At 43.6% G+C, this 27,937-nt stretch overlaps 2 protein-coding genes across 6 annotated transcripts; one reads left to right on the top strand and one right to left on the bottom strand.

Annotated features, from left to right (window-relative positions):
- Window positions 1–174: 174 nt before the first annotated feature.
- LOC311128081 (bublin coiled-coil protein-like) lies at window positions 175–2,362 on the top strand. Of its 3 annotated transcripts, none has more exons than XM_084160045.1 (3): window positions 384–554; window positions 662–767; window positions 1,141–2,362. In XM_084160045.1, exons 2-3 carry the CDS (start codon window positions 689–691, stop codon window positions 1,371–1,373), a joined length of 312 nt encoding a protein of 103 aa, XP_084016171.1. In that variant the 5' UTR covers window positions 384–554; window positions 662–688; the 3' UTR covers window positions 1,374–2,362. The 3 variants fall into 3 exon arrangements, with proteins under 3 accessions (XP_084016170.1, XP_084016171.1, XP_084016169.1); XM_084160043.1 differs by having other exon boundaries at window positions 385–554; window positions 662–776; XM_084160044.1 differs by having other exon boundaries at window positions 175–776.
- Window positions 2,314–27,930, bottom strand: ciz1a (cdkn1a interacting zinc finger protein 1a). 3 transcript variants are annotated; one of them, XM_084160038.1, is made up of 15 exons: window positions 27,853–27,930; window positions 27,103–27,389; window positions 21,099–21,220; window positions 20,079–20,257; window positions 19,667–19,787; window positions 19,310–19,400; window positions 14,758–14,849; window positions 9,347–9,426; window positions 9,003–9,206; window positions 8,608–8,783; window positions 8,214–8,421; window positions 7,799–7,963; window positions 6,878–6,959; window positions 6,559–6,680; window positions 2,314–6,423 (listed from the first exon to the last, which is right to left on the bottom strand). In XM_084160038.1, exons 2-15 carry the CDS (start codon window positions 27,288–27,290, stop codon window positions 5,803–5,805), a joined length of 2,451 nt encoding a protein of 816 aa, XP_084016164.1. In that variant the 5' UTR covers window positions 27,291–27,389; window positions 27,853–27,930; the 3' UTR covers window positions 2,314–5,802. The 3 variants fall into 3 exon arrangements, with proteins under 3 accessions (XP_084016164.1, XP_084016165.1, XP_084016166.1); XM_084160039.1 differs by having other exon boundaries at window positions 8,635–8,783; XM_084160040.1 differs by lacking the exon at window positions 9,003–9,206.
- Between the last annotated feature and the right edge of the window lie 7 nt (window positions 27,931–27,937).

Below are 27,937 nucleotides of genomic sequence, written 5' to 3'. Positions count from 1 at the left end.
TCTTCATAATGTACTGTCTTTGCTAGTTCTCAAGACAAAATAAAGACAACTGTCTGTAATGTATAAATACCAATAGAAATTGGACATTAAGATTCACTAAATTAAATAATGAAAAGTTAAACATGTACGTTGATATGAATGATATCAGAGGGGATATGCCAAAGATAATATACAATCACAAGATAAACTACATCACGAAACTGACCACAAAACGGCTGATTTGATTCTATCCTTTCTATTGTGTTCCAGTCTGATAGACAGTTTTTTAACTCATCATTGCAAGGCCAAATATATTGTAGATGTAGATCTCTTGAAGTATTTGTAAAGCAACGTTTGAACATCGCGTCAAGGCGTCATGTCGGGCAGCTTGTTTCTCAATGTTGTCATCAGTCAGCTGACACAGTACGCGACAGGCTGAGGTTGTTAGCTAGCAGTCCAGCAAAATCCAATTTGTGCATTACGATTTAGTCCTTTTTAGGTTTTTGTTTTCCAGCAGAATATTATATTAGAAACCACTACTATATGTGAAGTGCACTGGTGATGAACATAGTAATGTAAGTCAACTTGCATCTGTTTTTCTTAAGTTACTAACGCGTTAGCTATCTAGCACATGGGGCTGCCAGCTAGCTAGCTAACGCATCTTTTCTCTAATTTATTTTAGTGTAGCTAATTCTACGTAAACAACAATATGTCTGGACCAAATGGAGATCCTAACTTCTCAATTGATGATGGCATCATCGACGATGAAGATGAATTCAGCGAAGAGGGTAATACCGGTATGTTTCAGAAGTCATCATGGAATCTCTGCGCCTATGATGAAGAGATAGTGTGTGTTTTTGTTGTTTAACTATCCTTGTGGGTACCAGAAGTCCTCATAAGGATATTAAAACAAGGAACATTCGGACAAGTGTGTACATTTCGCCGGTCCCCATGAGGAAATTTGCTGCTTAGGGGTTAGGTTAAGGGTTAGGTTAGGGAACATAGGATTTAGAAAGGGAATAAATGTTTTGGTCCCCACAAGGATAGTAAAACAAAACTGTGTGTGTTGTCATTCACAGCTGTGTACATAGGTAAGCCAATAGGGTGTCTGTATTAGGAATTGCACATCGTTGCTGTTCTCATATCACTCTCCTTTGGCAGAGTATGCAGCCATCAACACTATGCTGGATCAGATCAACTCTTGCCTAGATGACCTGGAGGAACGCAACGACTCACTGAATGACAAACTACATGAACTGTTGGAGTCCAACCGGCAGGCCAGGCAGGAGTTTAGAGTTCAGCTGAGGACCACTACACCCCCAGGAGAGGAGCAACTGTCCCCGGACAAGTATTCTCCGGCCACTGAAGGGGAGAAGGGCGAAGAGGGAGCGTGAGAGGACAAAGCTGGACTACTAGATGAGCATCTTTCCTTTCCTCAATTGTTCCTGTGTGGTGTGTTGACACTTAAGTGAATGGGGTTTGTCCTTCTCTGTCCCTTACATGAAGCACTTATGAACCCTCCACTGAACTATACAGTTTGAAACCATACTCAGCTGTTGAAATCTTAAGATGGTTCCTGCTAAGTGTAGTAAATGAGCCAAAAGCTGGGTTAATTCTCTGTGTTTAAGTGACCAACACATACTATGTATACCAATGTTTCAGCTTAGCTATCTGTATACAGTCCTCAATTGCCCCCTTGATGAGTACTTATTTATCCCTGTGCTTGGTATGGGGGGAAAAGCATACAGAATAAGCTGTGATTCACGTCATAACTGGTGTGTATTCATTACGCCAAATCTGTTGCAAAATGTGTTGGAACAGAAACCGTTTACTCCAAACGGAAAACGAGTTTCTATTGCACAAATTCAGGTAGGTCTCCCAGTTTCGTTTGCTGTGTTAGATTCTTAAACGGTTTCTGTTGTAAAATGTAATGAATACACCCCTGGTGGTAGGTAAGCATCAACATTAACCTCTTTGTGGGGTAACTATCTATACAGTAGTAATGCAATACTCCAAATCATGTGACCTTTGATTGGTCAATGTTTTTCTGTGACGTGCAAGAAGAGATTTTAACGTAATGTTTGTTTTGTGTTCCACTTTCTCCCATTCTGTTTTTCTTTGTGAGGTTAAAATACAGTATATTGAATGTGTTACTGTTAAGTAGCTGAGTGTGACATCTTGAGAATCGCTAACGTAAAGAACTAGCTCTTTAAAACAGATGTAATATATTCAATAATCAGTGAGCCAATTGTCAAATTTTATTATTATAAATTAAAATGACCCCAATACAGAAAACATCCCAAAAATACATGAAACTTCCAGCTGCTAGAAAACTCTTGTTCAGCGGTTTTATTTGTAGAATAAAAGTACATTAAGAAACATACAGCTGTTTGAAATGTCACTTAAATGACCCTTTGTCATGCTCTGGTCCTTTATATTTCAGTGGGACCCAAACCAGATAGACTAGAAGACAAATGAGCTTGCCAATATGGGTTTGTTTACACAGGCAGCCCAATTCTGATCTAATTGGTCTTTTGACTAATCAGATCAGCTCAGAAAAAGATCTGTGAAAATTGGGCTGCCTGTGTAAACAGTCTATGCATCTGCTCATCCTCTGTACAAGTGAACTAATAAAACAACCAACTGCCCATTCACTGAAAGTATCAGTATTATCTGGGAGAGACTTGTTCCTTGAAAGAACATATGGTGGCTGTGATTGGGGACTTTTAACTGGAGTGCTACATTACTAGATTCAGTCTTGTGTAGTTCTGTCTACAACTTAAGAACAATTATCCTATATTCAGTCTCCTCTCACCAAGAGGCCAGTGATAAATGGTTATCCATGTCTTGTCAATGAATAGATCACAAGCTGGTGAATCATTCAATTTCTTCTGTTGGTGTTCTTCAAAATCAGAGCTGCTGGTTATCAGTTTCTGTACCTGTTAGTCTGCTACACACATTTATTATCACTAGGGAAAATACACTTCATTCTCTGTGCCTGGAGCCAAGAGATTATCCTGACCAGTTAGTTTACCCCGGTGAGGTCTCATGGTTAGGAAAAACTCCAAGTCCTATAATTTTTTTCACTTCATTATTGTTGATAATAATGTTACAAATTTGCAAGGTGACAACTGCCATGCAATGTTCGTACAGACAATTATACTCAATGAAAATGACTCTAAGGCTGCGATTGGACATGCAGCCCAATTCTGATATTCCCCCCCCCCCCCTAATTGGTCTTTTGACCAATCAGATCAGCTCTGAAAGTGCTGATGTGAAAAGATCTGATGTGATTGGTCTAATTAGACCAATTAGTGGAAAAAAATATCAGAATTGGTTTGCCCCTCAATACGCAGTCTACTACTCCAGTGTATTGGAACTAACAAGATGTGCGTGAGAAAAAAGAAATAAGGAACAACTTCTACACTAATTGACTATTAAAGGAGAAAAGACACTTAATTCTCCGTGCCCGAAGCCAAGAGTTTCCTGACCAGTTAAGCTGCGTTTGGACGTCCAATTCTGATATTTGTTCACTAAATTGGTCTGGTCTTTTGACCAATCTCATCAGATCTTTTTCAGAGCTGATTGGTTGGTTAAAATACCCATTAGGCTGTGTCAAAACTTGACAGTTCATACAGCTTTTGTATTCTAAACATGCAGTTCTGATCATGGAATTCCGCAACCACATTAAAATGGGTCTACCGCGTCCAAATTGTGTCAGGATTCCCTTTTTCCTTAAATGCAGTATGCATTCTGCAAGCGGTGGAACAGGCTAAATCTGACAACTTGATGGCAGTAACCAACTACTGTAGCTAATTAGCCAGCAAGCAAAGCTAAAGGGATCGCAAACAGGTTACTGTAACTCTAAACAAAAAAAATTAAGCCGGCGGGCTAGCATTTCTAAAGCCAGCAAACACGTTCCCCATACGCTAGGTACGTATTTCTTCAGTTTAATCAAAATTTAATGAAAGATTGTGTCTCTTGCTCCAAAAACATACATTTTCTGGAGACTTGTGGGCGGAGTGCTGATGACATCGCCCACTGTATTCACTTTTGGTAGCGTGATTGCGTCCAGACTGAGGAGAAATCCGCACACAATGAGTCTCTGACCACCACCTAAGGCAGTCAGCCAGATCGAAACAATTCCAACCACAATGTGACTTTCGTTTATCTAGACCTGTCGTTTCAATGCATCTTCGTATTGTAAGTGTCAAGTGTAGACACGGCCTTAGTGAAAAAAGATCCAAATTGTGCTGCCTGTGTAAACGCAGCCTTAGTTTCTCCAGGTCAGGTCTCATTGTTTGGAAAAATTCCAAGTCCTATCATACCACTTTAATATTGTTGATATTAATGTTACCAATGTGAACAGTCACAATTCTGCCATGCAATGTCACTTGTACAGACAATTATACTCAATACAAATGACTACTAGTCCAGTGTATTGGAGCAAACAAGATGTGAGAAAAAAGAAATAAGTAACAACTCAATTTAAAAGGTTGGAAAACTAGCACAAAGCTACTCAACTCTTTTACAATGTCATGTTTGTGATGTGATAGCTTGTTAATGCAACATTGCTTTCAGTTCAGGACATTTGAAATTATTAATATTAATGGGGTGACAGGGTTTGGAAATCCCCCATTGTATTAGCTGGCTATAGGTAGGCCTAATGCTTCCAACTGTGAAAATGAGTGAATACTGAACTTTACATAAAACTGGTTATTTCTGAGAACAAACAATGGCAGAGTTTGTTCTAGGCCAATGTGTTCTCCCCATCTGAGTCACATCTAAAGGACCGTTTTATGGTCTCAGGACTTGTCTAGTCCAACAGAGCTTGATAGAACATTATGAGCAGCTATATTCTAAGGCTCACTAAAATCATGTTCTGCTTCTTAACATTCTAGGAACGCTAATGATCTATAATCCTTCCAGTCTTGTCAAAACCATAATCGCACAGCCTTTTGGAGGTTCAAGTGCAACTTGAGAGCAATACCAGTGGGATTTAGGCAGTTTCAGCAACCAATGGGTTAAATAGCTAAACAAGTCAATTAAAATGTATTTAGCAGTATAGTGATGTGGGGAAAGCAGCACCTCAGGGTGTATCTGAGCTAAATAGACCAAGCAGTTAAGACTTTCCCCATTTGAAACACCCCTCTAACCAATCTCCTCGCCTGCTAACATCCCAAGAAATCTCCAAAACAGTTCAGAGAATTTGTGTAAAAAATGTCTTAGACAATAAAATGTCAAGGACAATAGCACTTCAACAAAGCTAGGATCAAATCAAGGTTCATAGTTACTTGATATTCAAACAAAAGTACTGTTTACTTTTTAACCGTTTACTTCCCACCCCCATCACAAAATATTTTCAGATAAGTCGCCTGCTATGCTTCTTCATTCAGTTCCTGGACTAAAACACCACTCCATTCCTAAACCTGGCAACAATGTGTTGAGTTAGACAGTTAGCTAACTAGAACACAACATGTATAAACTAAAACGGACCTTTGTTTTCATTTTACCCTTTTAACACTTTATGACAGCAACACACACATCCACAATTTCTTTCCGCATAGTTCTCTTCAGTCAGGTTCCACTGAATGCCTGTTAGAAATACGACTATCTAGTTGTGTTATTCAAAAATTAAACACCTAAAAACCTAGAAATATAGGTTAGAGGATCACCGGTTTTGAGTTGCCAGGTCAGTCTTGGTCTATTGAGCTATACAGAAGAGGAGGCGGGGGACCCTGTCCCAAACTAATGGCACCCTGTCCTAGGGTAGCGATTGTACTGGATATCATTTATTTCTTCCGCTCTCCCTCCCGTTCTCTCTCAACGTCTCCGTGTTGTCCTCCCGGACTTCCTTTTGGATGGGCCCTTTGCTTTCCCTTTGCCTGTCTTCTCCTCTGGAGCAGCTGCCTTTGCCTCTCCCATGACTGGCTCCTCCTCTGCCTCTTCTGTGACTGGTGCTGGCTCCTCCTCTGCCTCTTCTGTGACTGGTGCTGGCTCCTCCTCTGCCTCTTCTGTGACTGGTGCTGGCTCCTCCTCTGCCTCTTCTGTGACTGGTGCTGGCTCCTCCTCTGCCTCTTCTGTGACTGGTGCTAGTTCTGGGGTTGGCTCTTCCTCCTTGTCCTCAGGGTTTACTGGGCTCTGCTTCTCTGGGGAGGCTTGAGCCGGAGTCCCCCCAGTGCTGCTGGTGGTGGTGAGGTCCTGCAGGGATGAAGCGGGGGCTGAGGGAGTGTTGTCCTGGGGTTCAGGGCAGGGTCTGGAGGGCCTCAGTCTGGTTATGGAGATGGTGGGCTGCAGTACGGTAGGGCTGCTGAGAAGCTCTGAAGGCAGGCTGTTTGAATCTGAGATGATGTGGTTACTATCACACTCTGCATCTCCGTCCATCCCGTCTATGGGAGTAGGTTCCACTGTGTCATCCTTCTGGCTACGCAAGGCCCTGTACTTCTGTAGGGGAGAGAAGGCACAAACGCATAGGATTTAACAGAGATGACTACAACAGGTAGGCAAACCTGTTAATTTGATGTGCGTTGTCTTAATTCATACACAACCATACACAAGACATGCGATTATACAACCAACCTTGAGGTTCTCAAAGTGTTTGAGTGACTTGCAGTGCAAGTGGCGGGCTGAGGACTCAAAATGGTAGAACTGCTGGCAGAGTCTACAGAGGAACCCAGCCACAGGGACCACAAAGCTAGAACCTGGGAGACAGGCAGAGAGAGGCAAGTCTGACAACAGAATCACACATGACAAAATCACAATGTGCAATATAGCTACATATAACATGTACTTATAAATGACTGATTCTGAATGGCTTTCATTTAACTATGGCAAGTCAGTGAGTGTTGTGTAATGACTCAGACAGTGAGTGTCCTCTCATGTAGGGTGTGTCACTCACCGTACACCGTGTCAGGGTCATACTCCTCATCTTCATCTACTTCCTCTAGTAGAGCCACCTCCATCTGGGTAGGCCAGCCCTCCTGCCACACCAAATACACACATTACCAAATAGATCCAAACCAACACAACAATGATATACAGAAGTTTCATGAAGATAATAACATGTCTCCCAACATTTCTCCAATATTGACACTGGGAAAAAAAGAGAATATGTGCATGGGAGAAAGAGCAAGAAAAAAGAGACGTGGTGTGACTAGGGATAGGCATGAGTAATCGAGTACTCGAATGGACATCAAAACTCGATCTTTAACCAGAGATCACATTTTTTTCAAATACTGTAAAACTATTTGGTGGAAAGTATTTTGTGGCTTGCCCCCCCACCCCCCCCCCCCACCCCAGGCTAGAGCTGGCTGGTAAAGGGGTCTGAATACTTTCCGAAGGCACTGTAGGTGTGTCTGTTGTTGACTGTTAAGGGCTCAGGAAATAAGAGCGTCCTGTCTGCTAAATTAAAACAAGGCTATGCCATTGCACAGCCATAGGCTTCTACAAGCAAGCACCACTGCTGAGGTCACAGCCTTTTTAAAGATTTTCTTCCACAATATAAAATAACCAGTTGATATTACGGTTTCAATAAATTAATCTTAAAATGGCAATCGTTTTTTTATTGACTGAATATACGAGGCAATTTAGCAATTAGGATTTGTTATCTCTAATGGTTATGCTAAATTAGGCATTGTTGTGCACTGTTGGGATTTAGATAAATGCACACATATGATTTTCCAGTGCGGGACTTGCCCTTATGTTCTAAAAATATATATTTTTTCCATTCCAAAAAATCATGCGAGTACTATAACAGTAAAAAATAAAATAAAAAGCCCATCCCCATGTGTGACAAGGCGTGTACATGCAGATGCCTAACCTTTCCATGGGAGCTGCCTTGTCCTCCATCTTCCATTTCCTCTTCATCCTCTTCCTCCTCGCTAGCCTCCTCCTCCTCATTCTCTTCCCCATCGTCTACAAAGCAGCCTTGTGCGTCCATGGCAACCAGTTCAGCCAAGGACTCTGGCCCCCCCTCCTCCCGAAGCTGTAGTGGGAGGAGCACAGAACAGTGAATAAGAAGGAGGGAATGTTTTGACAAGGGTTAGGTCCCAAGTGGCACCCTATTATTCCCTATTTAGTGCACTACTTTTGACTAGGGCCCATAGGGCTCTTGTCAAAAGTAGTGTACTACTGTACTTAGGAAATAAGGTGCCATTAGGGACTCCAAAAAGGTAACACATTTAATGGATTTCCAAGTTGCCGAGGCAGAGATGAGTAGACAGAGACACACACACCTCGTCAACTCTCTGCTTGTGCCCCTGGGACTGCATGTGCTCCAGGAACAGGAGTGGGCTCCTGAAGTGCCTCTTGCAGACGGTACAGGAGGGGTTGGAGGTGCGGCTGCCCAGCTTGTGCTCCCTGGTCCTGCGGTGCACCATGACTGTACTGGTGTAGTGGATTTTGCAGGTAGCACACCAACGCTGCGGGCCCGGTTTCTTCTCTCTATGTTAAACACACACAGCTCCATGAGGACCATATTCATAGGGACAAACCGTAGCAAAACATTTTGCAATGGAAAACGAGTGTTTCTTATTAGACCATTTTAGGCAGACCCTTCCTGTTTCAGTCAGCTTTGTTTCATTCGACCCCTATCGCCTAATGATTGAGTCTTACTTAAATCCCATTTACCTGTCACCAACGTGCACTAGTACTGACCCGTCCCTGAAGGATGAGCTGTCCCTGCGGCCTCCCTGTAGTGACTCCTGGACGCGGGGCATCAGGGTGACCAGACAGGCATTGGACATGTGTTGGATCTCCATCATCCTCTGCTGGTGGGCCAGGCCGTTCATGTGACTCTGGAAGTTCTAAGAAGAAAAAGAGGGATACAAAGAGATGTAAAGAGAGATGCAGAGATATGATACAGAGGGATTCCTGTCTCACTAGCCTCGGGCTGACATCTCAACCATGTGGCAGCTAATGAACTTGACTAACAGGGTCGCTGAAGCGTCAAGCTGAGTGCTTGCCTTGGACCATTCAAAAGCAAACATTTCCCTCTACACCCCGAGGGTGTGTGTGCGCTCTACCTGCTGGTTGTGACAGGCGAGAGTGCAGATGTAGCAATAGAACTTGTTGGCAGCATCACCCCCCTCCTTGCCCTCTTCCTGCCCCCCTTCCAATGCCCCTGGGGCAGCCATGCCCTCTGCAATGTCCTCCAGGCCTGGAGTGAATGCGTGGCTCTCACCACTCAGCTGTTCAGAGGCTGTCATGGCCGACACTCCACTCTGAACCTGCTCATACACAAGGAGGGCCATCAGATCAGGTCATCTTATCACTTTTTGGGAGCAGAAGTCAGTGCCCAGCTATCCATCTGAACTAGCATTACAATCACGGTTTGGGCTTCTGTAACTAATGACTTTATAAAACTCACCTCGGCTGCTCTGCTCTCCTCCAGTGCCTCTGCAGCCTCTGGTTCAGCCGTGCTCCCGCCCTCCTCCAGAATGACACAGTCTGTTAATGGAGAGGAGAGAACAGGTGAGAACTAGTCCTACCAAGCCAAAGGTGAAAGGCCAGAGCTTAAGCCACAGATATATACCCATCTATGGTGTTCTATATCTATGGCTGTAGCTCTGTGGGAGTAAGAGGCTTGGAATGGCTGTTAGAATGTAAGGGCTAGAATAGTACAATATATAGATAAAAGTATGTGGACACCCCTTCAAATTAGTGGATTCGGCTATTTCAGCCACACCCGTTGCTGACAGGTGTATAAAATAGAGCACACAGCCATGCAATCTGCATAGACAAACATTGACAGTAGAATGGCCCGTACTGAAGAGCTAAGTGACTTTCAACATGGCACCGTCATAGGATGCCACCTTTCCAGCAAGTCAGTTTGTACAATTTCTGCACTGCTAGAGCTGCCCCGGTCAACTGTAAGTGTTGTTATGTGGAAACGTCTAGGAGCAAAATCATCTCAGCCGCAAAGTGGTAGGCCACACAAGCTCACAGAACAGGACCACCGAGTGCTGAAGTGCGTAGCGCGCAAAAATCGTCTGTCTGTCCTCGGTTGCAACACTCACTACAGAGTTCCAAACTGCCCCTGGAAGCAACGTCAGCAAAATAACTGTTGGTCAGGAGATTCATGAAATGGGTTTCCATGGCCGAGCAGCCGCACACAAGGCTAAGATCACCATGCGCAACGCCAAGCGTCGCATGGATTGGTGTAAAGCTCAATTGGACTATGGAGCAGTGGAAACGTGATGAATTGGAACGCCAACTGCGAGCCAGGCCTAATCGCCCAACATCAGTGCCCGACCTCACTAATGCGCGTGGCTGAATGGAAGGAAGTCCCCGAAGCAATGTTCCAACATCTAGTGGAAAGCATTCCCAAGAAGTAGTGCGGTCGTGTTCTTTGTTGTGTGTCCGTGTAAATAGACTGGTTTATTTTTTTTATTTTTTTCGTACATATTTCCCTATCACACTTTTCATCCTTCTACTAAATATACTTTCCTGCAACCCGCCTCACTCAATGTGGAACGGATTCTATTATTTACTCACCTTTATCTAGAATCTCCAGTTGAAACTAGCTAGCCAGCTAACTAGCTACTTGCTATTAGCCACCGTTAGCGGTTTTCACCCAGAACATGGGATTTTCTGCCGGAATAACTGGACCCTAACAACGGATCGCAACTAGCTAGCCGCAACCGAATGGATGTTGCTGTAGGCTAACTGCCCCCGAAGCAAGCACCAGTTAGCCTTGAGCTAGCCTCGAGCCAGGCCCATATCCCGGCTATCTACATCTTTGTCTACCAGACGGGAGTAGCCAGCTAACTAGCTACTTGCTATTAGCCACCGTTAGCGGTTTTTCATCATTGTCCGTGGCCTGCACTACCTACCAGCCAGCTCTAGCCTGGACTATTATCGGCCAGTCTGCACTGTCTGCACAGCGCGTTATCGACCCAGAACATATCGGATTTTCTGCCGGAATCACTAAATCACTGGACCTTTAACACCGGATCATCGCAACTAGCTAGTTGCAACCAAATGGATGTTGTTGTTGGCTAATCAGCTTTGAGCTAGCCTCGAGTCAGGCACATCTCCCGGCTATCTACCTCTCTGTCAACCGGACGGGTCCTCCTAGAGTCGACACGGAGCCCCGCCGATCCATCACGACTGGTCTGCCGACGTAATCGTTTGTGGTTTCAACAGACTTACCGTTGCGACGACCACGAAGATCCATCTGCTAGCCCCGGCCCGCTAGCACACGCAAACAACAGCCGTGCTTCCTGCTCGCTGTGCTGTAGCACCAATTCGAACTGCTCTCGGACTCACATATTGCTGTTCACTGGACCTTATGATCACTCAGCTGCACAGCTGATGCCTGCTGGACTGTTCCTTTACACGGTACCCTGTCCTGTTTATCTGTTTTGCCTCAGCCTAAACTTTTATCGCCATTACCAGTTGTTGTCTTAGCTCTCTCCAATAACACCTGTGATTGCTTTATGCCTCTCTCCCATATCAATATGCCTTGCCTATTGCTGTTCCAGTTAGTTCTTATTATACAATTTCAATATAGAACCCCAAGTCATTCTCAAACTGCCTCAAATAGCTCCTTTGTTCCACCCCCCATACACGCAGAGACCGGCTCAATCGGTGTCTCCAGTGATGCTCTCTCTTTCATTGTTACCCAACGCTTAGGTTTACCTCCACTGTACTCATATCCTTCCATATCCTTGTCTGTAGATAATGCCCTGAATCTATTCTACAACGCCAGGAAATCTGCCCCCTTTATTCTCTGTACCCAATGCACTAGAAGACCAGTTCTTAAAGCCTTTAGCCGTATCCTTATTCTAGTCTTCCTCTGGTGATGTAGAGGCTAACCCCTGCAGCCCCCAGTATCACTCCTACTCCCCAGGAGCTATCATTTGTTGACTTCTGTAAATATAAAAGCCTTGGTTTTCTGCACGTTAACATCAGAAGCCTCCTTCCTAAGTTTGAGTTATTCACTGCGTTAGCACACTCCGCCAACCCTGATGTTCTAGCAGTGTCTGAATCCTGGCTTAGGAAGGCCACCAAAAATTCAGAAATTTCCATCCCCAACTACAACATTTTCCATCTAGATAGAACTGCCAAAGGGGGTGGAGTTGCAATCTACTGTAGAGATAGCCTGCAGAGCTCTATCATACTATCCAGGTCTGTGCCCAAACAGTTTGAGCTCCTACTTCTAAAAATCCACCTTTCCAGAAATAAGTCTCTCACTGTTGCCGCTTGCTACAGCCCCCCCCCCAGCCCCCAGCTGTGCCCTGGACACCATATGTGAATTGATTGCCCCCCATCTATCCTCAGAGTTCGTACTGCTTGGTGACCTAAACTGGGATATGCTTCACACCCCGGTCATCCTACAATCCAAACTAGATGCCCTCAATCTCACACAAATTATCAAGGAACCTACCAGGTACAATCCTAAATCCGTAAACATGGGCACCCTCATAGATATCATCCTGACTAACTTACCCTCTAAATACACCTCCGCTGTCTTCAACCAGGATCTCAGCGATCACTGCCTTATTGCCTGCGTCCGTAACGGGTCCGCGGTCAAACGATCACCCCTCATCACTGTCAAACGCACCATAAAACACTTTAGCGAGCAGGCCTTCCTAATTGACCTGGCCCAGGTATCCTGGATGGATATCGATCTCATTCCGTCAGTAGAGGATGCCTGGTTGTTCTTTAAAAGTGCTTTCCTCTCAATCTTAAATAAGCATGCCCCATTCAAAAAATTCAGAACTAAGAACAGATATAGCCCCTGGTTCTCCCCTTGACTGCCCTTGACCAGCACAAAAACATACTGTGGCGTACTGCATTAGCATCGAATAGCCCCCGCGATATGCAACTTTTCATGGAAGTTAGAAAAGGCTAGCTTTTTCAAACAGAAATTTGCATCCTGTAGCACTAACTCCAAAAAGTTTTGGGACACTGTAAAGTCCATGGAGAATAAGAGCACCTCCTCCCAGCTGCCCACTGCACTGAGGCTAGGAAACACTATCACCACCGATAAATCTACAATAATCGAGAATTTCAACAAGCATTTTGCTACGGCTGGCCATGCTTTCCACCTGGCTACCACTACCCCGGCCACCAGCTCTGCAACCTCTGCTGCAACTTGCCCATGCGCCCCCCCCCCCGCTTCTCCTTCACACAAATTCAGACAGCTGATGTTCTGAAAGAGCTGCAAAATCTGGCCCCCTACAAATCATCTGGGCTAGACAATCTGGACCCTTTCATTCTAAATGGACCCCACCACATTCTTATTGGCAGACTATTTAGCCTTGGTTTCTCAAATGACTGCCTCGCCTGGTTCACCAACTACTTCTCAGATAGAGTTCAATGTGTCAAATCGGAGGGCCTGTTGTCTGGACCTCTGGCAGTCTCTGGGGGTGCCACAGGGTTCAATTCTTGGGACGACTCTTTTCTCTGTGTATATCAATGATGTCGCTCTTGCTGCTGGTGACTCTCAGATCCACCTCTACGCAGACAACACCATTTTGTATACATCTGGCCCTTCATTGGACACTGTTAACAAACCTCCAAACGAGCTTCAATGCCATACAACACTCCTTCCGTAGCCTCCAACTGCTCTTAAACACTAGTAAAACTAAATGCATTCTCTTCAATCGAACGCTGCTGGCACCCGCCCACCCGACTAGAATCACTACTCTCGACGGGTCTGACCTAGAGTATGTGGACAACTACAAATACCTAGGTGTCTGGTTAGACTGTAAACTCTCCTTCCAGACTCACATTAAGCATCTCCAATCCAAAGTTAAATCTAGAATCGGCTTCCTATTTCGCAAACAAACATGCCCTTGTAAAACTGACTATCCTACCGATCCTTGACTTCGGCGATGTCATTTACAAAATAGCCTCCAACACTCTACTCAGCAAATTAGATGTAGTCTATCACAGTGCCATCCGTTTTGTCACCAAAGCCCCATATACTACCCACCACTGTGACCTGTATGCTCGTTGGCTGGTCCTCACTACATATTCGTCGCCAAACCCACTGGCTCCAGGCCATCTATAAATCACTGCTAGGCAAATCTCCGCCTTATCTTAGCTCATTGGTCACCATAGCAACACCCACCCGTTGTATGCGCTCCAGCAGGTATATATCATTGGTCATCCCCAAAGCCAACACCTCCTTTGGCCACCATTCCTTCCAGTTCTCTGCTGCCAATGACTGGAACGAACTGCAAAAATCTCTGAAGCTGGAGACTCTCATCTCCCTCACTAACTTTAAGCATCAGTTGTCAGAGCACCTTACCGATCATTGCACCTGTACACAGCCCTTCTGAAATTAGCCCACTCAACTACCTCATCCCCATATTGTTATTTATTTTGCTCATTTGCACCCCAGTATCTCTATTTGCACATCAACTCTTGCACATCTATCATTCCAGTGTTAATACCAATTGTAATTATTTTGCACTATGGCCTATTTATTGCCTTACCTCCATAACTTGCTACATTTGCACACTCTGTATATATATTTTCTGTTGTATTTTTGACTTTATGTTTTGTTTACCCCATATGTAACTCTGTGTTGTTTTTATCGCACTGCTTTGCTTTATCTTGGCCAGGTCGCAGTTGTAAATGAGAACTTGTTCTCAACTGGCTTACCTGGTTAAATAAAGGTGAAATAAAAAAAATAAAAAAGAGTGGAGGCTGTTATAGCAGCAAAGGAGGGACCAACTTCATATTAATGCCCATGATTTTGGAATGAGATGTTTGACGAGCCAGTGTCCACATACTTTTGGTCATGTAGTGTATGAGAACACAAACCTCCAGGCTGGCTGTCAACCGGTGGGCTTTGATACTCTGCTGCACTCAGGACCCTGTCTGTCTCAGGAGGCTGCTCCACAGTCTCCTCTAACCTGGGACAGAGGAAGGGAAGGATAGAGAGAAAGAAAGAAAGGATACATGTCACTACTAGCTGCTACTCTCCAAGGACTCATCTCAGCATATAGATAGCTAAGACTTATCTGAATAGGTACGTAAACATAACAAGAAAGAGGCTCGACACCCACCATCTCAGAAATGGTTTCTGTGGTTAGAAACAGATAAGACTAGCGTTCCTTACATTACTTTGTTGAAATATAATTTGATATCTGATAAATTAATTAATTGCACCCAAATTGGCCATTTTCATTTTTAGGATTCATATAATAATCAATAAATATAGTACCTAACCTCCGATTTGGACAAAATAAAATGTATTCTAATAATGAGTAATCCCAAAAAATAGTCAAAAGCCACCAACAGACCCCCCACACCCAACCCAACAACATTTGTGGCACAAATCCAAAGCAAGTCAATGGTACCTATATTAGAATTTTCCCGCTTCATGTTAAAAAGTACCCCAAAATTGATTGTGTAAATCAATGACGCTATTTATAGATGATTTGGATATGGAGCACAAAAATGTTAATATTAGGTACCATTGACTTGCATTGGATTTGTGTGACAAATTCAAAAAAGTTGAAACAGTGGCCAGGTAAACAAAACCAAAGCATGGGTTGCAGTCAAACCTTGTCCATAGATTGCGTACAGAGTAAGGAAACCAATGTAATTTTTTTCATACCCATCTACATACAAAACAAAATGCAATTGGCTAACCAAAAAAAAGTGAAAGATTTTCTGTGCAAAATTTCCAAATGACATCAGTTTGACCGGTTGTAAGGAAATATAAAGCTGTGAAAACAACCCAACATGTTTCTGATAAGATTTCAGGTTGGCTTCGATGCATATTTGATGTGGTTGAAATACTATCAGCTTTTATGATGCTGACTGGGATATGTTCCGGGTAGCTTCCGAAAATAATTTAAATTTAGTATACACTGAAACGGTAACTGAGTTTATCAGGAAGTGTATAGGTGATGTTGTGCCCACTGTGATTATTAAAACCTACCCTAACCAGAAACCGTGGATAGATGGCAGCATTCGCACAAATCTGAAAGCCCGAACCACCACATTCAATTTTTTTTACATTTTAGTCATTTAGCAGACGCTCTTATCCAGAGTTAGTGAGTGCATACATTATTTAAAATTATTATTTTATTGTTTATTTTTTCCCCCCCATACTGGCCCCCCGTGGGAATTGAACCCACAACCCTGGCGTTGCAAACGCCATGCTCTACCAACTGAGCTACATCCCTGCCGGCCATTCCCTCCCCTACCCTGGACGACGCTGGGCCAATTGTGCGCCGCCGCATGGGTCTCCCGGTCGCGGCCGGCTATGACAGAGCCTGGATTCGAACCAGGATCTCTAGTGGCACAGCTAGCACTGCAATGCAGTGCCTTAGACCACTGTGCCACTCGGGAGGCAAGGAATATGGCAGAATACAAACAGTGTAGCTACTCACTCCGCAAGGCAATTAAACTGGCAAAACATCAGTATAGAGACAAAGTGGAGTCGCAATTCAACAGCTCAGACACAAGACGTATGTGGCAGGGTCTACAGACAATCACGGATTACAAAAGGAAAACCAGCCACGTCGCCGACACCGACATCTCGCTTCCAGACAAGCTAAACACCTTCTTCGCCCGCTTTGAGGATAACACAGTGCCACTGACGAGGCCCACTACCAAGGACTGTGGCCTCTCCTTCTCCATGGCTGATGTGATTAAGACATTTAAGCATGTTAACCCCCGCAAGGCTGCCGGCTCAGACAGCATCCCTAGCCACGTCCTCAGAGCATGTGCAGACCAGCTGGCTGGTGTGTTTATGGACATATTCAATCTCTCCCTTTCCCAGTCTGCTGTTCCCACATGCTTCAAGATGGCCACCATTGTTCCTGTACCCAAGAAAGCAAAGGTAACTGAAATAAATGACTATCGCCCTGTAGTACTCACCTCTGTCATCATGAAGTGCTTTGAGAGACTAGTCAAGGATCATATCACCTCTACATTACCTGTCACCCAAAACCCACTTCAATTTGCTTACCGCCCCAATAGATCCACAGACGACGCAATCACCATCACACTGCCCTATCCCATCTGGACAAGAGGAATATCTATGTAAGAATGCTGTTCATTGACTATAGCTCAGCATTCAACACCCTAGTACCCTCCAAGCTCATCATTAAGCTCGAGGCCCTGGGTCTGAACCCCGCCCTGTGCAACTGGGTCCTGGACTTCCTGACGGGCCGCCCCCAGGTGGTGAAGGTAGGAAACAATATCTCCACTTCGCTGATCCTCAACACTGGGGCCCCACAAGGGTGCGTGCTCAGCCCCCTCCTGTACTCCCTGTTCACTCATGACTGTGTGGCCAAGCACGCCTCCAACTCAATCATCAAGTTTGCAGACGACACAACAGTAGTAGGCTTGATTACCAACAATGACGAGACCGACTACAGGGAGGTGGTGAGGGCTCTGGGAGTGTGGTGCCAGGAAAATAACTTCTCACTCAACGTCAACAAAACAAAGGAGATGCACCCCCCTATCCACATCGACGGGACCGCAGTGGAGAAGGTGGAAAGCTTCAAGTTCCTTGGCGTACACATCACCAACAAACTGAAATGGTCCACGCAGACAGTGTGGTGAAGAAGGCGCAACAGAGCCTCTTCAACCTCAGGAGGCTGACGAAATTCGGCTTAGCACCTAAAACCCTCACAAACTTTTACAGATGCACAATTGAGAGCATCCTGTCGGGCTGTATCACCGCCTGGTACGGCAACTGCACTTCCCACAACCGCAGGGCTCTCCAGAGGGTGGTGCGGTCTGCCGAATGCATTACCGGGGGCAAACTACCCGCCCTCCAAGACACATACAGCACCCGATGTCACAGGAAGGCCAAAAAGATCATCAAGGACATCAACCACCCGAGCCATTGCCTGTTCACCCCGCTATCATCCAGAAGGCGAGGTCAGTACAGGTGCATCAAAGCTGGGACCGAGAGAATGAAAAACAGCTTCTATCTCAAGGCCATCAGACTGTTAAATAGCCATCACTAGCACATTAGAGGCTGCTGCTGCATATTTAAATCACTGGCCACTTTAAGAAATGGAACACTAGTCACTTTAATAATGTTTACATATCTTGCACTACTCATCTCATATGTATATACTGCATTCTATTCTATAATATTCTACTATTCTATCTTAGTCCATGCCGCTCTGTCATTGCTTGTCCATATATGTATATATTCTTAAATCCCATTTCTTACTAGTTGTGTGTATTGGTATATGTTGTGAAATTGTTAGATATTACTTGTTAAATATTACTGCACTGTCGAAGCTAGAAGCACATGTATTTCGCTACACCCGCTATAACATCTGCTAAACACGTGTATGTGACAAATAAAATATGATTTGATAAAGATAGCACCTACAGACGGTATCTAACTGCACATTTGCATTCTCTCAAGATGCTGAAATAAAGAAATCATATTTCTCCACCCCTGTTCCAGGGTAAACATTTTCCTTACATCTGGTGTATCATTTTACTTCAAGAAATGCTTAATTCTGCAGGAGTTAATAGTAAAGCTATGTGAGAGGTTATAGACCTAGAGTCAGTGTCTATATTTCAGTTTCCATTTAACCCATCTGAACAGTAGGCTACAGTTCCCTTGACGTACCATAGGCATGTTGGGACTGTCGAATTTGTATAAAGCCTCACAATGATCACACATAGCCGGCACTGCCATCGTCCTCTTTTACCACCTCAACAAATCTTTCCCAAACATTACTTTTCTGGCCCTCCCTTCTCTTTATTGTAAACTTTCAATTTCTCAGCTTTTCTCTTATTGAATTTAACTCCGACATTGTCCTTTTTGCCTCCGTGCATCGATGTTAACCGTTTCTGCCCGTTCCCAAAAGCATTTTGCGATTGGCGTGTAGGCTATTTGGCGCGCGTACAGTTAGGTCCTAAAGCTTACAGGCTTACGCATTAATGCCAGATAGCATAAAATAATAAAAGAAAAACCTATATGTAGCCTATAGATATAAATTGCACAAGAATTATACATTTACTGATTTAAGGTATTGTTTTCTTTATTCAACATGCCCACCACCTACCCGCCCTTCATCCACACAATATTTAATAACCCTAAACCCGCCCGCCCCGCGGATAAACCGTGGGGACTGCTGGTTATGAGTAAACCTGTGCATCACTAGTGTGGGGGGTCCAAGGGTGGCTTGGGGTGCTATCAATTAGCTTAATTTCTCAGAGATCAAACTTTTTTTCAACAACATAATGTTGTAGGAATGCTTATCTTATCTGTTTCTAAGTCCAGAAACAATTTCAGAACAATTTGAGATGGTGGGTGTCATGGCTTGCTGAACTGAAATGACCCATGAGAAATGCATTTATTCAAACTCAAAACAGTACTACTTACCCCTCTGTCCTCTGCTTCTTCAGTGCTGGCTCCTCAGGCTCCGGTTGCACTGAGGGCTGTGCCTGTCCATCTGGCCTTCCCACTGCTCCATCTGCAGGGAGAGGGATACAGGGCTATCATGTGCTACTGTACCAACCACAGAATTACTGTTTCACACCCACTCAAAAACATACAGAGAAGGAGACATAGGAAAAGAGGAAGCGACCAAAAAAGATACCTATTTTCAAGCTTCTGAGATCTCACTAGCTGCAAATAAAAACACTAACGAATGCTACTGCTAGCAGGCGTTTACATTTGTACATTTACATTTTTAGCTGGTGTTGCCATCTTGCATTGCGTGTTCAGGTACGGTCCTACCTTTGAGAGCCTTGTCATTGGTTTCCCCTGCTGTCCTGCTGGCTGCAGGTCGGCTAACTGTGCTCCCCACGGCTCTCTGCTCATTTTCCCTCTTCCTATCCGGCTGCCGTGATGCATAGTCCTACATGAACAGGGTGAGGAATTGCATCACCTGATCAGTCAGCATTCAACAACAGCCAACGTGTGCAACAGGTATAGTGGACTCAATTGTTAAAGAGCTCATATTATTGACCAATACAGTATTTCCATACGTAATTGTCATTAAGTCTCCTCTTAGCTTTGCCCCACAGTATCAAAACAATCTTTGCTAACTGAGTAAAACACAATAAAACTGTTAGTTAGTCAAAAGGAACGCTCAGATTGGGTGCTCAGTGCCTGGTAATTATCCATAGTTAAATAGAGGTTTGATTACGTTGTTGTTGTTGTTGTAGTAGCGGGCGTGGGGGTGGTAGTGTCGGGCAGGGAAGCCCATGTGGGGGTTCTTGATGGCCATGCCCATGGGTACAGGGCCCATGAGAGAGGACCGGGCCCCCGCAGCAAAGAACTGGGTGAACTGCTGCCCACTCACCGCTGCAAAGCCCCGCATGCTACCTGGAGTGCCAGGAGGGAAGGAGAGATAGAGGTAGGAAGAAAGTGTGGGAGAGGAGGAGATGGTGGATGAGTATGAGGAGAAAGAGATATAATTGGTAAGAAGTACTATACACCACTGCTGAAAAAGTTAAGTAAAAATACTTTAAAGTACTACCTAAGTCGTTTTTTTGGGTATCTGTACTTTACTATTTTATATTTTTTACAACTTTTACTTCACTACATTCCTAAAGAAAATAAATGTACTTTTTACTCCATACATTCTCCCTGACACCCAAAAGTACTTGTTACATTTTGAATGCTCAGCAGGACAGGAAAATGGTCCAAGTCACACACTTCTCAAGAGAACATCCCTGGTCATCCCTACTGCCTCTGATCTGGCAGACTCACTAAACACAAATGCTTAGTTTTTAAATTAAAGAAAACAAGAAAATGGTGCCGTCTGGTTTGCTTAATATAAGAAATGTGAAATAATGTACTTTTACTTTTGATACTTAAGTATATATTTGGAATTTAATTTAAAATGTTGATACTTAAGTACATTTAAAACCAAATACTTTTAGACTTACTCAAGTAGTATTTTACTGGGTCATTTTCTATTAAGGTATCTTTACTTTTACTCAAGTATGACTATTGGGTACTTTTTCCACCACTGTTTTTCAGCAATAGGGTGGTGCCATAGTTTCTATCAGGTGGCCTTTGGAGCTACAAGGCCCACCAAATCAATTGAATTGCAGTCAAATCAAAGTGTTGACAGCTTTTTCACGTACACACTTAGCTGTAGATACAAATATGTACTATGGTATTTTCTTTTCTCCCCAATCTACTTCTGAAATGCGCTCACCTTGCATCTGCTGCATCATTATAGCCCCTTGTAACATTGGGTTGGGGGCCATGATGGAGGCCCGAGAGGCCATGTTGACCACACGGGGAGGAGGCGGAGCAGGGGCTGGTACAGTCATGGGCCTGGTCATCACAGAGGGAATGGGCATTACTAAACAGTATTTATATACTGAACAAAAATATAAAAACGCAACAATTTCAAAGATTTTCCTGAGTTAATTCATATAAGAAAATCAGTCAATTGAAATAAATTAATTAGGCCCTAATCTATGGATTTCACATGACTGGGCTGGGGTGCAGCCATGGGTGGCCCACCCACTGGGTAGCCAGGCCCAGCCAATACAGACAGAAATACTCCTCAGTTTCATCAGCTGTCTGGGTGGCTGGTGTCAGACGATCCCGCAGGTGAAGAAGCCGGATGTGGATGTCCTGGGCTGGCGTACGTGGTTTGCGGTTGTGAGGCCGGTTGGACATACTGCCAAATTTTCTAAAATGACGTTGGAGGCGGCTTATGGTAGAGAAAGGAACATTCGATTATCTGGCAATAGCTCTGGTGGACATTCCTGCACTCGGCATGCCAATTGCACGCTCCCTCAAAACTTGAGACATCTGTGGCATTGTGTTGTGTGACAAAACTGCACATTTTAGAGTGGCCTTTCATTGTCCCCAGCACAAGGTGCACCTGTGTAATGATCATGCTGTTTAATCAGCTTCTTAATATGCCACACCTGTCAGGATGGTAAAGGAGAAATGCTCACTAACAGGGATGTAAACAAATTTTTGCACAAAATGAGAGAAATAAGCTTTTTGTGCGTGTGGAACATTTCTGGGATCTTTTATTTCAGCTCATGAAACATGGGACCAACACTTTACATGTTGCGTTTATATTTGTTCAGTATATTTACACACAATACAGCCAGTCTGAAACAATTGGCCATGTTCATTTCAATAACAAATACTATTTAAACATTAAATGTGGAGTGCGTTCAGTAGGACAGAACAGTGTTCCATGTTTAATTCAACAGGAACTATACTGCTCTGAACGACCAGGAGTGTATTCATTTAGACGAAGACCATAGCAAACAATTTCAAAACGTTTTGCAATGGAAACCTTTTACTCCAAACGAAAAATGTTTTGCAACAAAAACAAGAGTTTCTATTGGATACATTCAGGTATGTCCCTCCCCGTTTAGTTCTATTTACTTCTGTTGGCTTCCAGTTGTTTCCTAGTGAATAAACCCCAGTTGAAGAAAGTTGTGATTATGGGGGTGTGCTGCACAGGTTTTTGCAAATGGTCACACCCAATTCGATTTCAAATGGTCACAACCATGATCAGGCCATAACCACCACACCTACCAAACAAAGCTACCTCAAAGACTGTTGAATGTTGCGCAGTGTTTGGGAAAACATGTCTTACAAACCATTACAGAACGTAGGGAAATGTTTAATGACCTGAACGCACCCCTGGCAAATTCAACCAAGATAAATAGCAACCAGTGGTGTAGTGGAGGGTATACACACTCTTTTTTCAGTGAGCATTGTGTATACTCACTTCTAAAGGCGGACCCCAATTAATCGACTGGTAGATTGCTTGGTCGATGGGCGGTTGGTCGACCAAGATTTGTTTTAGTAGAGCAGCAGCAAATATATTTTTTTTATGACACACGAGACACCTGTCTGACTTGCACCAATCTCAGTGAACTAATCCATTGCAGAGGCCGCGGGGATGGCACAGTCCAAGAAGGGGAGTGTGGCTAAGATGCACGTCTCTCTCCAGAACATGCTCTCTCCCGCCAATCTGTTCACATTCATTGTTTCATAACTTAATTGTGTGAATTATTTGCACTTGATTGTTAGTGTCTTATCAATTCCCCTTTACATATATCACCAATAGTACAGTTGTGGTCAAAAGTTGAGAATGACAAGTATTGGTCTTCACAAAGATCGCTGCTTTAGTGTTATGATATATTTTTGTCAGATGTTACTATGGTATACTGAAGTATAATTACAAGCATTCCATAAGTGTCAAAGGCTTTTATTGACAATTACATTAAGTTTATGCAAAGAGTCAATATTTGCAGTGTTGACCCTTCTTTTTCAAGACCTCTGCAATCCACCCTGGCATGCAGTCAATTAACTTCTGGGCCACATCCTGACTGATGGCAGCCCATTCTTGCATAATCAATGCTTGGAGTTTGTCAGAATTTGTGGGTTTTTGTTTGTCCACCCGCCTCTTGAGGATCGACCACAAGTTCTCAATGGGATTAAGGTCTGGGGAGTTTCCTGGCCATGGACCCAAAATGTTGATGTTTTGTTCCCCGAGCCACTTAGTTATCACTTTTGCCTTATGGCAAGGTGCTCCATCATGCTGGAAAAGGCATTGGTCGTCACCAAACTGTTCTTGGATGGTTGGGAGAAGTTGCTTGATGATCCGATAAATGGTTGATTTAGGTGCAATCTTACTAGCAGCAATATCCTTGCCTGTGAAGCCCTTTTTGTGCAAAGCAATGATGACGGCACGTGTTTCCTTGCAGGTAACCATGGTTAACAGAGGAAGAACAATGATTTCAAGCACCACCCTCCTTTTAAAGCTTCCAGTCTGTTATTCTAACTCAATCAGCATGACAGAGTGATCTCCAGCCGTGTCCTCGTCAACACTCTCACCTGTGTTAACGAGAGAATCACTGACATGATGGCAGCTGGTCCTTTTGTGGCAGGGCTGAAATGCAGTGGAAATGTTTTTTGGGGATTAAGTTCATTTTCATGGCGAAGAGGGACTTTGCAATTATTGCAATTCATCTGATCACTCTTCATGACATTCTGGAGTATATACAAATTGCCATCATCAAAACTGAGGCAGCAGACTTTGTGAAAATTTGTATTTGTGTCATTCTCAAACTTTTAACGTTAATTCCTTTAATTTCTAATCTACAATGTTTGTTTGGTTACAGTAATTTCTGATAATGCATTCAATATATTACTATTCCAGTCTTTTACCGATTTAGCATGTAAATCTTGGTGGGGCAAACTTCAAAAGATGCATGCCAGCAAAGCCACAACACTAAACAATACATGAATTGCACTATAACGGTGACCACAAACTGTTAGGGCCTACATAAAGCTGTCCCAACAACAGTCCAAACACCTTACCCTGCTACACCTGATTATCAGAGATGCCTTGTCTGGTAGCAAAACAGTTCATTCAACCTCCTTTACAGCCTTTTAAAAAAACATAGCTGATATGGCTGACTTGCTTAAACAAATGTGGTTTCTACTGTCAATTGAGATGTACAAACTATGGCATAATGGGACGACGAGCGGATAAGAGGCAATCTGTAATTTCAATTAAGACATTAATGAGCGAGCTAGGACAGACGTAGTCAATATAACTATTTCTTCAGCACTTTTGAAATGTACAGCGACAGAATTCAGAACATGGGCCGTTCTTACAGTATTCTCCCTGTACACCAAGTCAGAACCGTAGGATAAATAAAGGGGGCCTATGAGCAGACAATGAAAGCTATTACAATATTCAATTATTACATTTCTCTAAAACAGGCTATAGGCTAAATGTGCACCACCAAGTCAGAACAGTAGGCAAAATTATTAGGGAAAAGTGACCAAATTATTAGGGTGAGGCACATGGGCTACTAACAGCTTACTACACAACATACACGTATTACTTTCTTAGCTACAGTATACATATCTCCCTGGCATATTAAATCATTTACGCAGCAGCATACAATACATTTTTGGACTCTCCTTGTTGTGCTGTGCTCACTTGAACAGGAAGGTGGTGCGGCAGTCCTTTGTAAGCAAACTTTGTCATCAAACTTTGTCATCAAAGTCTGGCATTCTCTGAATTTATGGCGCTTTCAAGACAACTGGGAACTCGGGGAAAAACAAAGGTTGAATCATGATGACGTCAGTGATCTTCAGGTCGGAGCGCTAGAAAGAGGCCAGAGTTCCCGACTTGAAATTCCGAGTTCTATCTCAAGGCCATCAGACTGTTAAATAGCCATCACTAGCACATTAGAGGCTGCTGCTGCCTATTGAAATCACTGGCCACTTTAAGAAATGGAACACTAGTCACTTTAATAATGTTTACATATCTTGCACTACTCATCTCATATGTATACACTGCATTCTATTCTATAATATTCTACTGTATCTTAGTCCATGCCGCTCTGTCATTGCTTGTCCATATATGTATATATTCTTACATTCCATTCCTTACTAGTTTTGTGTGTATTAGGTATATGTTGTGAAATTGTTAGATATTACTTGTTAGATATTACTGCACTGTCGGAGCTAGAAGCACAAGCATTTCGCTACACCCGCTATAACATCTGCTAAACACATGTATGTGACAAATACATTTGATTTGGATGACCGTTCAAAATGTATTTTCCCAGTCTGAGCTCGTTTTTCCCACAGTTCCTATTTGTCTTGAACTCACTGAAGTCAGATTTCCCAGTTGTTTTGATCGCAGCAGAAGTCATGCTGGATTGACAGCATGGCCAATGTTGAATGTTTATCCTTTTAAGTTTGGAAAAGAGACCCTTAAACCCAGACTTGGGACCACACATCCACTCCACTGAATAGCAGGCTAGCGATTGCTTTGCAATGCTTGCAGTTAGCCACTGATTCCTTCCAAACCACTCATTGTTGAATTTGCGATTTCCAACTTGTTGTGTAATGTTTATGTCCAATGGCCGATGAGCACCAATACGTTTTATCTATAATTTCTCTTCATATGACAAGGATTTGCCAGTAGATTGTAGACTTGATTCATGATGATTACTGCTAGCTTGCTAGATAAGATTTTGAAAGTATGATGTTGACATGATCTGTCCAATCAAAGCTACTGTTGATATAACGTGATTTGATGTCATTTTATCTGTGGCCAATGACCTTGAGCCTTCTTGGATGGGCAATTCTAATGTAACTCTATGGCAGCACCCAAGGGGCTTGAACTTTCGAGTTCTACCCTTAGATGTTGCTGTGAGTAGTGTCCCCATGAGTGACAGAACACTGAGCCAATCACGGCGCAACTAGAGAACATTACCAACCCCTAAGCTCCGTATTTTCCGCTGGCTGCCCCACCACCATAGAAAGCACTGAGCTAGGCTGAAAACCCTGCATTTTGGAGCTGCCTTACTCAATAAAGCAAAAAATAGACCAAGTTTGTATGTGGCTTTATTAACTCAATGATTATTATTTGTATTTATTTAATGCCAAAATAACACGCAAAACAGGCCTCAACAGGTGGGCCACTGCTGGTCTGGTATAAGCATGGTTGTGGACTTAGAACATCATTTTTTCTTCTTCTATAAAACAAATATATTTTGAAAGTGAAAACCTTAAAACCATAGGAAAACATAATTTTCACACAGTGCGCCATTCTGTCGCCGGGCGGGCTGTTTGGGACATTTTTGGCAAAATTCGAGTATATCGACTTCTCCAGGCACCACTGTCAGAAACTGTTGTTAGCAAATAGCACTTAGATTTAAGGCTGCATTCGTAAATTCACTCTATCTACTCCCGATTTCAGAGCACTCTCGTCAGTGTGCCAGAGCACAGAATAACTGATAAATTTTTCAAAGCGCAACACCCGTTGAATATGCCCGGTGTCAGTAAACGTCGGGGGGAAAACCTAAATTAAATTGTTGCCAGCAGCACAGTTACTAACATGAAAACAGCCCAACCAACTCTGCTAGGGCGAGTAAAATGGTCAGTGTGAGGTGTTCTCTCGTTTGTGTCTGGAAGTAACTAGGAAGCTAGCCAACGTTAGCTTGGGTGCTTGACTGACGTTGTGAAGTAAGAACGCTCAGATCAATTTTTCTCGTCCTCCGCCAGAAAGTCGAGTGTGCGCTGAACGCTCCTAGAGCGAAACGCTCTGAATTTACAAATGACCCGGAGCGCACTCTGACACACTGGAGGCAATTTATGAACGTACACTTAGTAGGCCTGCTTATGCACAATCTCGAGTTCACATTTCTTACCGTCCTCCTTGGTGATGATGATGATGATGATGCCTGGGAGCATGGTGCGATGGAGGCGGTTGTGGTGGCGCAGGAGGCGGCGGCGGTGGAGGGGGCTGCTGGAACAGTTGCTGAAGCTGTCGCAGGTGACGGTGAAACTGTTGCTGCTGCTGCTGCTGTTGCTGATGGTGGTGGTGTGGGTTAAACATCCCGGCGTTGTGTTGTCGGTGCTTAGTGCTAAACTGCGTGTGTCCGTGCTTGTTTGCAGAAAAGCCTGTTGACGACACCTCCTCGGCTCAGGTCAGGATCTTGCTCAAGGAAAAACAAAGCGTTTGATAATAATCTGATCCACAATAAACCTCTAATCCAGCTAATGTTGTCATGTTGAGTATACAGTACATAGCTACGTTAGTTAGCAACAACTCTCTGGCTATGGATAAGAAGGTAGCTAAATAGCTTATAGCTAGCTATCTTTGTGTTTTTTTGTAGCATGTGGTTTCTAGCTAACGTTAGCTAGCCAGCAATATCAAAACTAGTCAGTGTCCACCCTCTCTGGCTAACATAGCTATCTATCTACCCTAGCTATAACGTTTGTTTAGCAGCCTGGCTAGCTATTTGGCCTAGCATTAGCTAGCTAGCTATTTTTGGCTAACAAGCTGTTTAGCTAGTTGAGCTGCCATTTTATAACATGTAATCGGAATAATCAATGGTAGTTACATTTCAATTACACGTTGTATTATTATATTTTTTTACCGTATTAACGTTACCTACTTTTTAACGTAATGAATGATTTTAGAAGTACAGGTTTGCGACGGTCTGCCGCCTGTTGAAAGTTAGCAGCGATTGTTCCGTTGAG

This window comes from Coregonus lavaretus (assembly GCF_964263955.1).
Source record: "Coregonus lavaretus genome assembly, chromosome: 4".
Taxonomy (NCBI): domain Eukaryota; kingdom Metazoa; phylum Chordata; class Actinopteri; order Salmoniformes; family Salmonidae; genus Coregonus; species Coregonus lavaretus.
The sequence above is the reverse complement of the archived record's forward strand: the minus strand, read 5'-3'. Positions and strand labels throughout refer to the sequence as shown.

Bases quoted from the DNA above. Each gene is read 5' to 3' on its own strand.
- LOC311128081 (XM_084160044.1), top strand. From the start codon at position 689: ATGTCTGGACCAAATGGAGATCCTAACTTCTCAATTGATGATGGCATC. The intron at 777-1,140 runs GTATGTTTCAGA...CTCCTTTGGCAG, and splicing joins CAGCGAAGAGGGTAATACCG to AGTATGCAGCCATCAACACT.
- ciz1a (XM_084160038.1), bottom strand. From the start codon at position 27,290: ATGTTTAACCCACACCACCACCATCAGCAACAGCAGCAGCAGCAGCAA. The intron at 8,422-8,607 runs GTAAATGGGATT...TGTTTAACATAG, and splicing joins CTAGTGCACGTTGGTGACAG to AGAGAAGAAACCGGGCCCGC. The intron at 7,964-8,213 runs GTGTGTGTGTCT...CTCCCACTACAG, and splicing joins ACAAGCAGAGAGTTGACGAG to CTTCGGGAGGAGGGGGGGCC.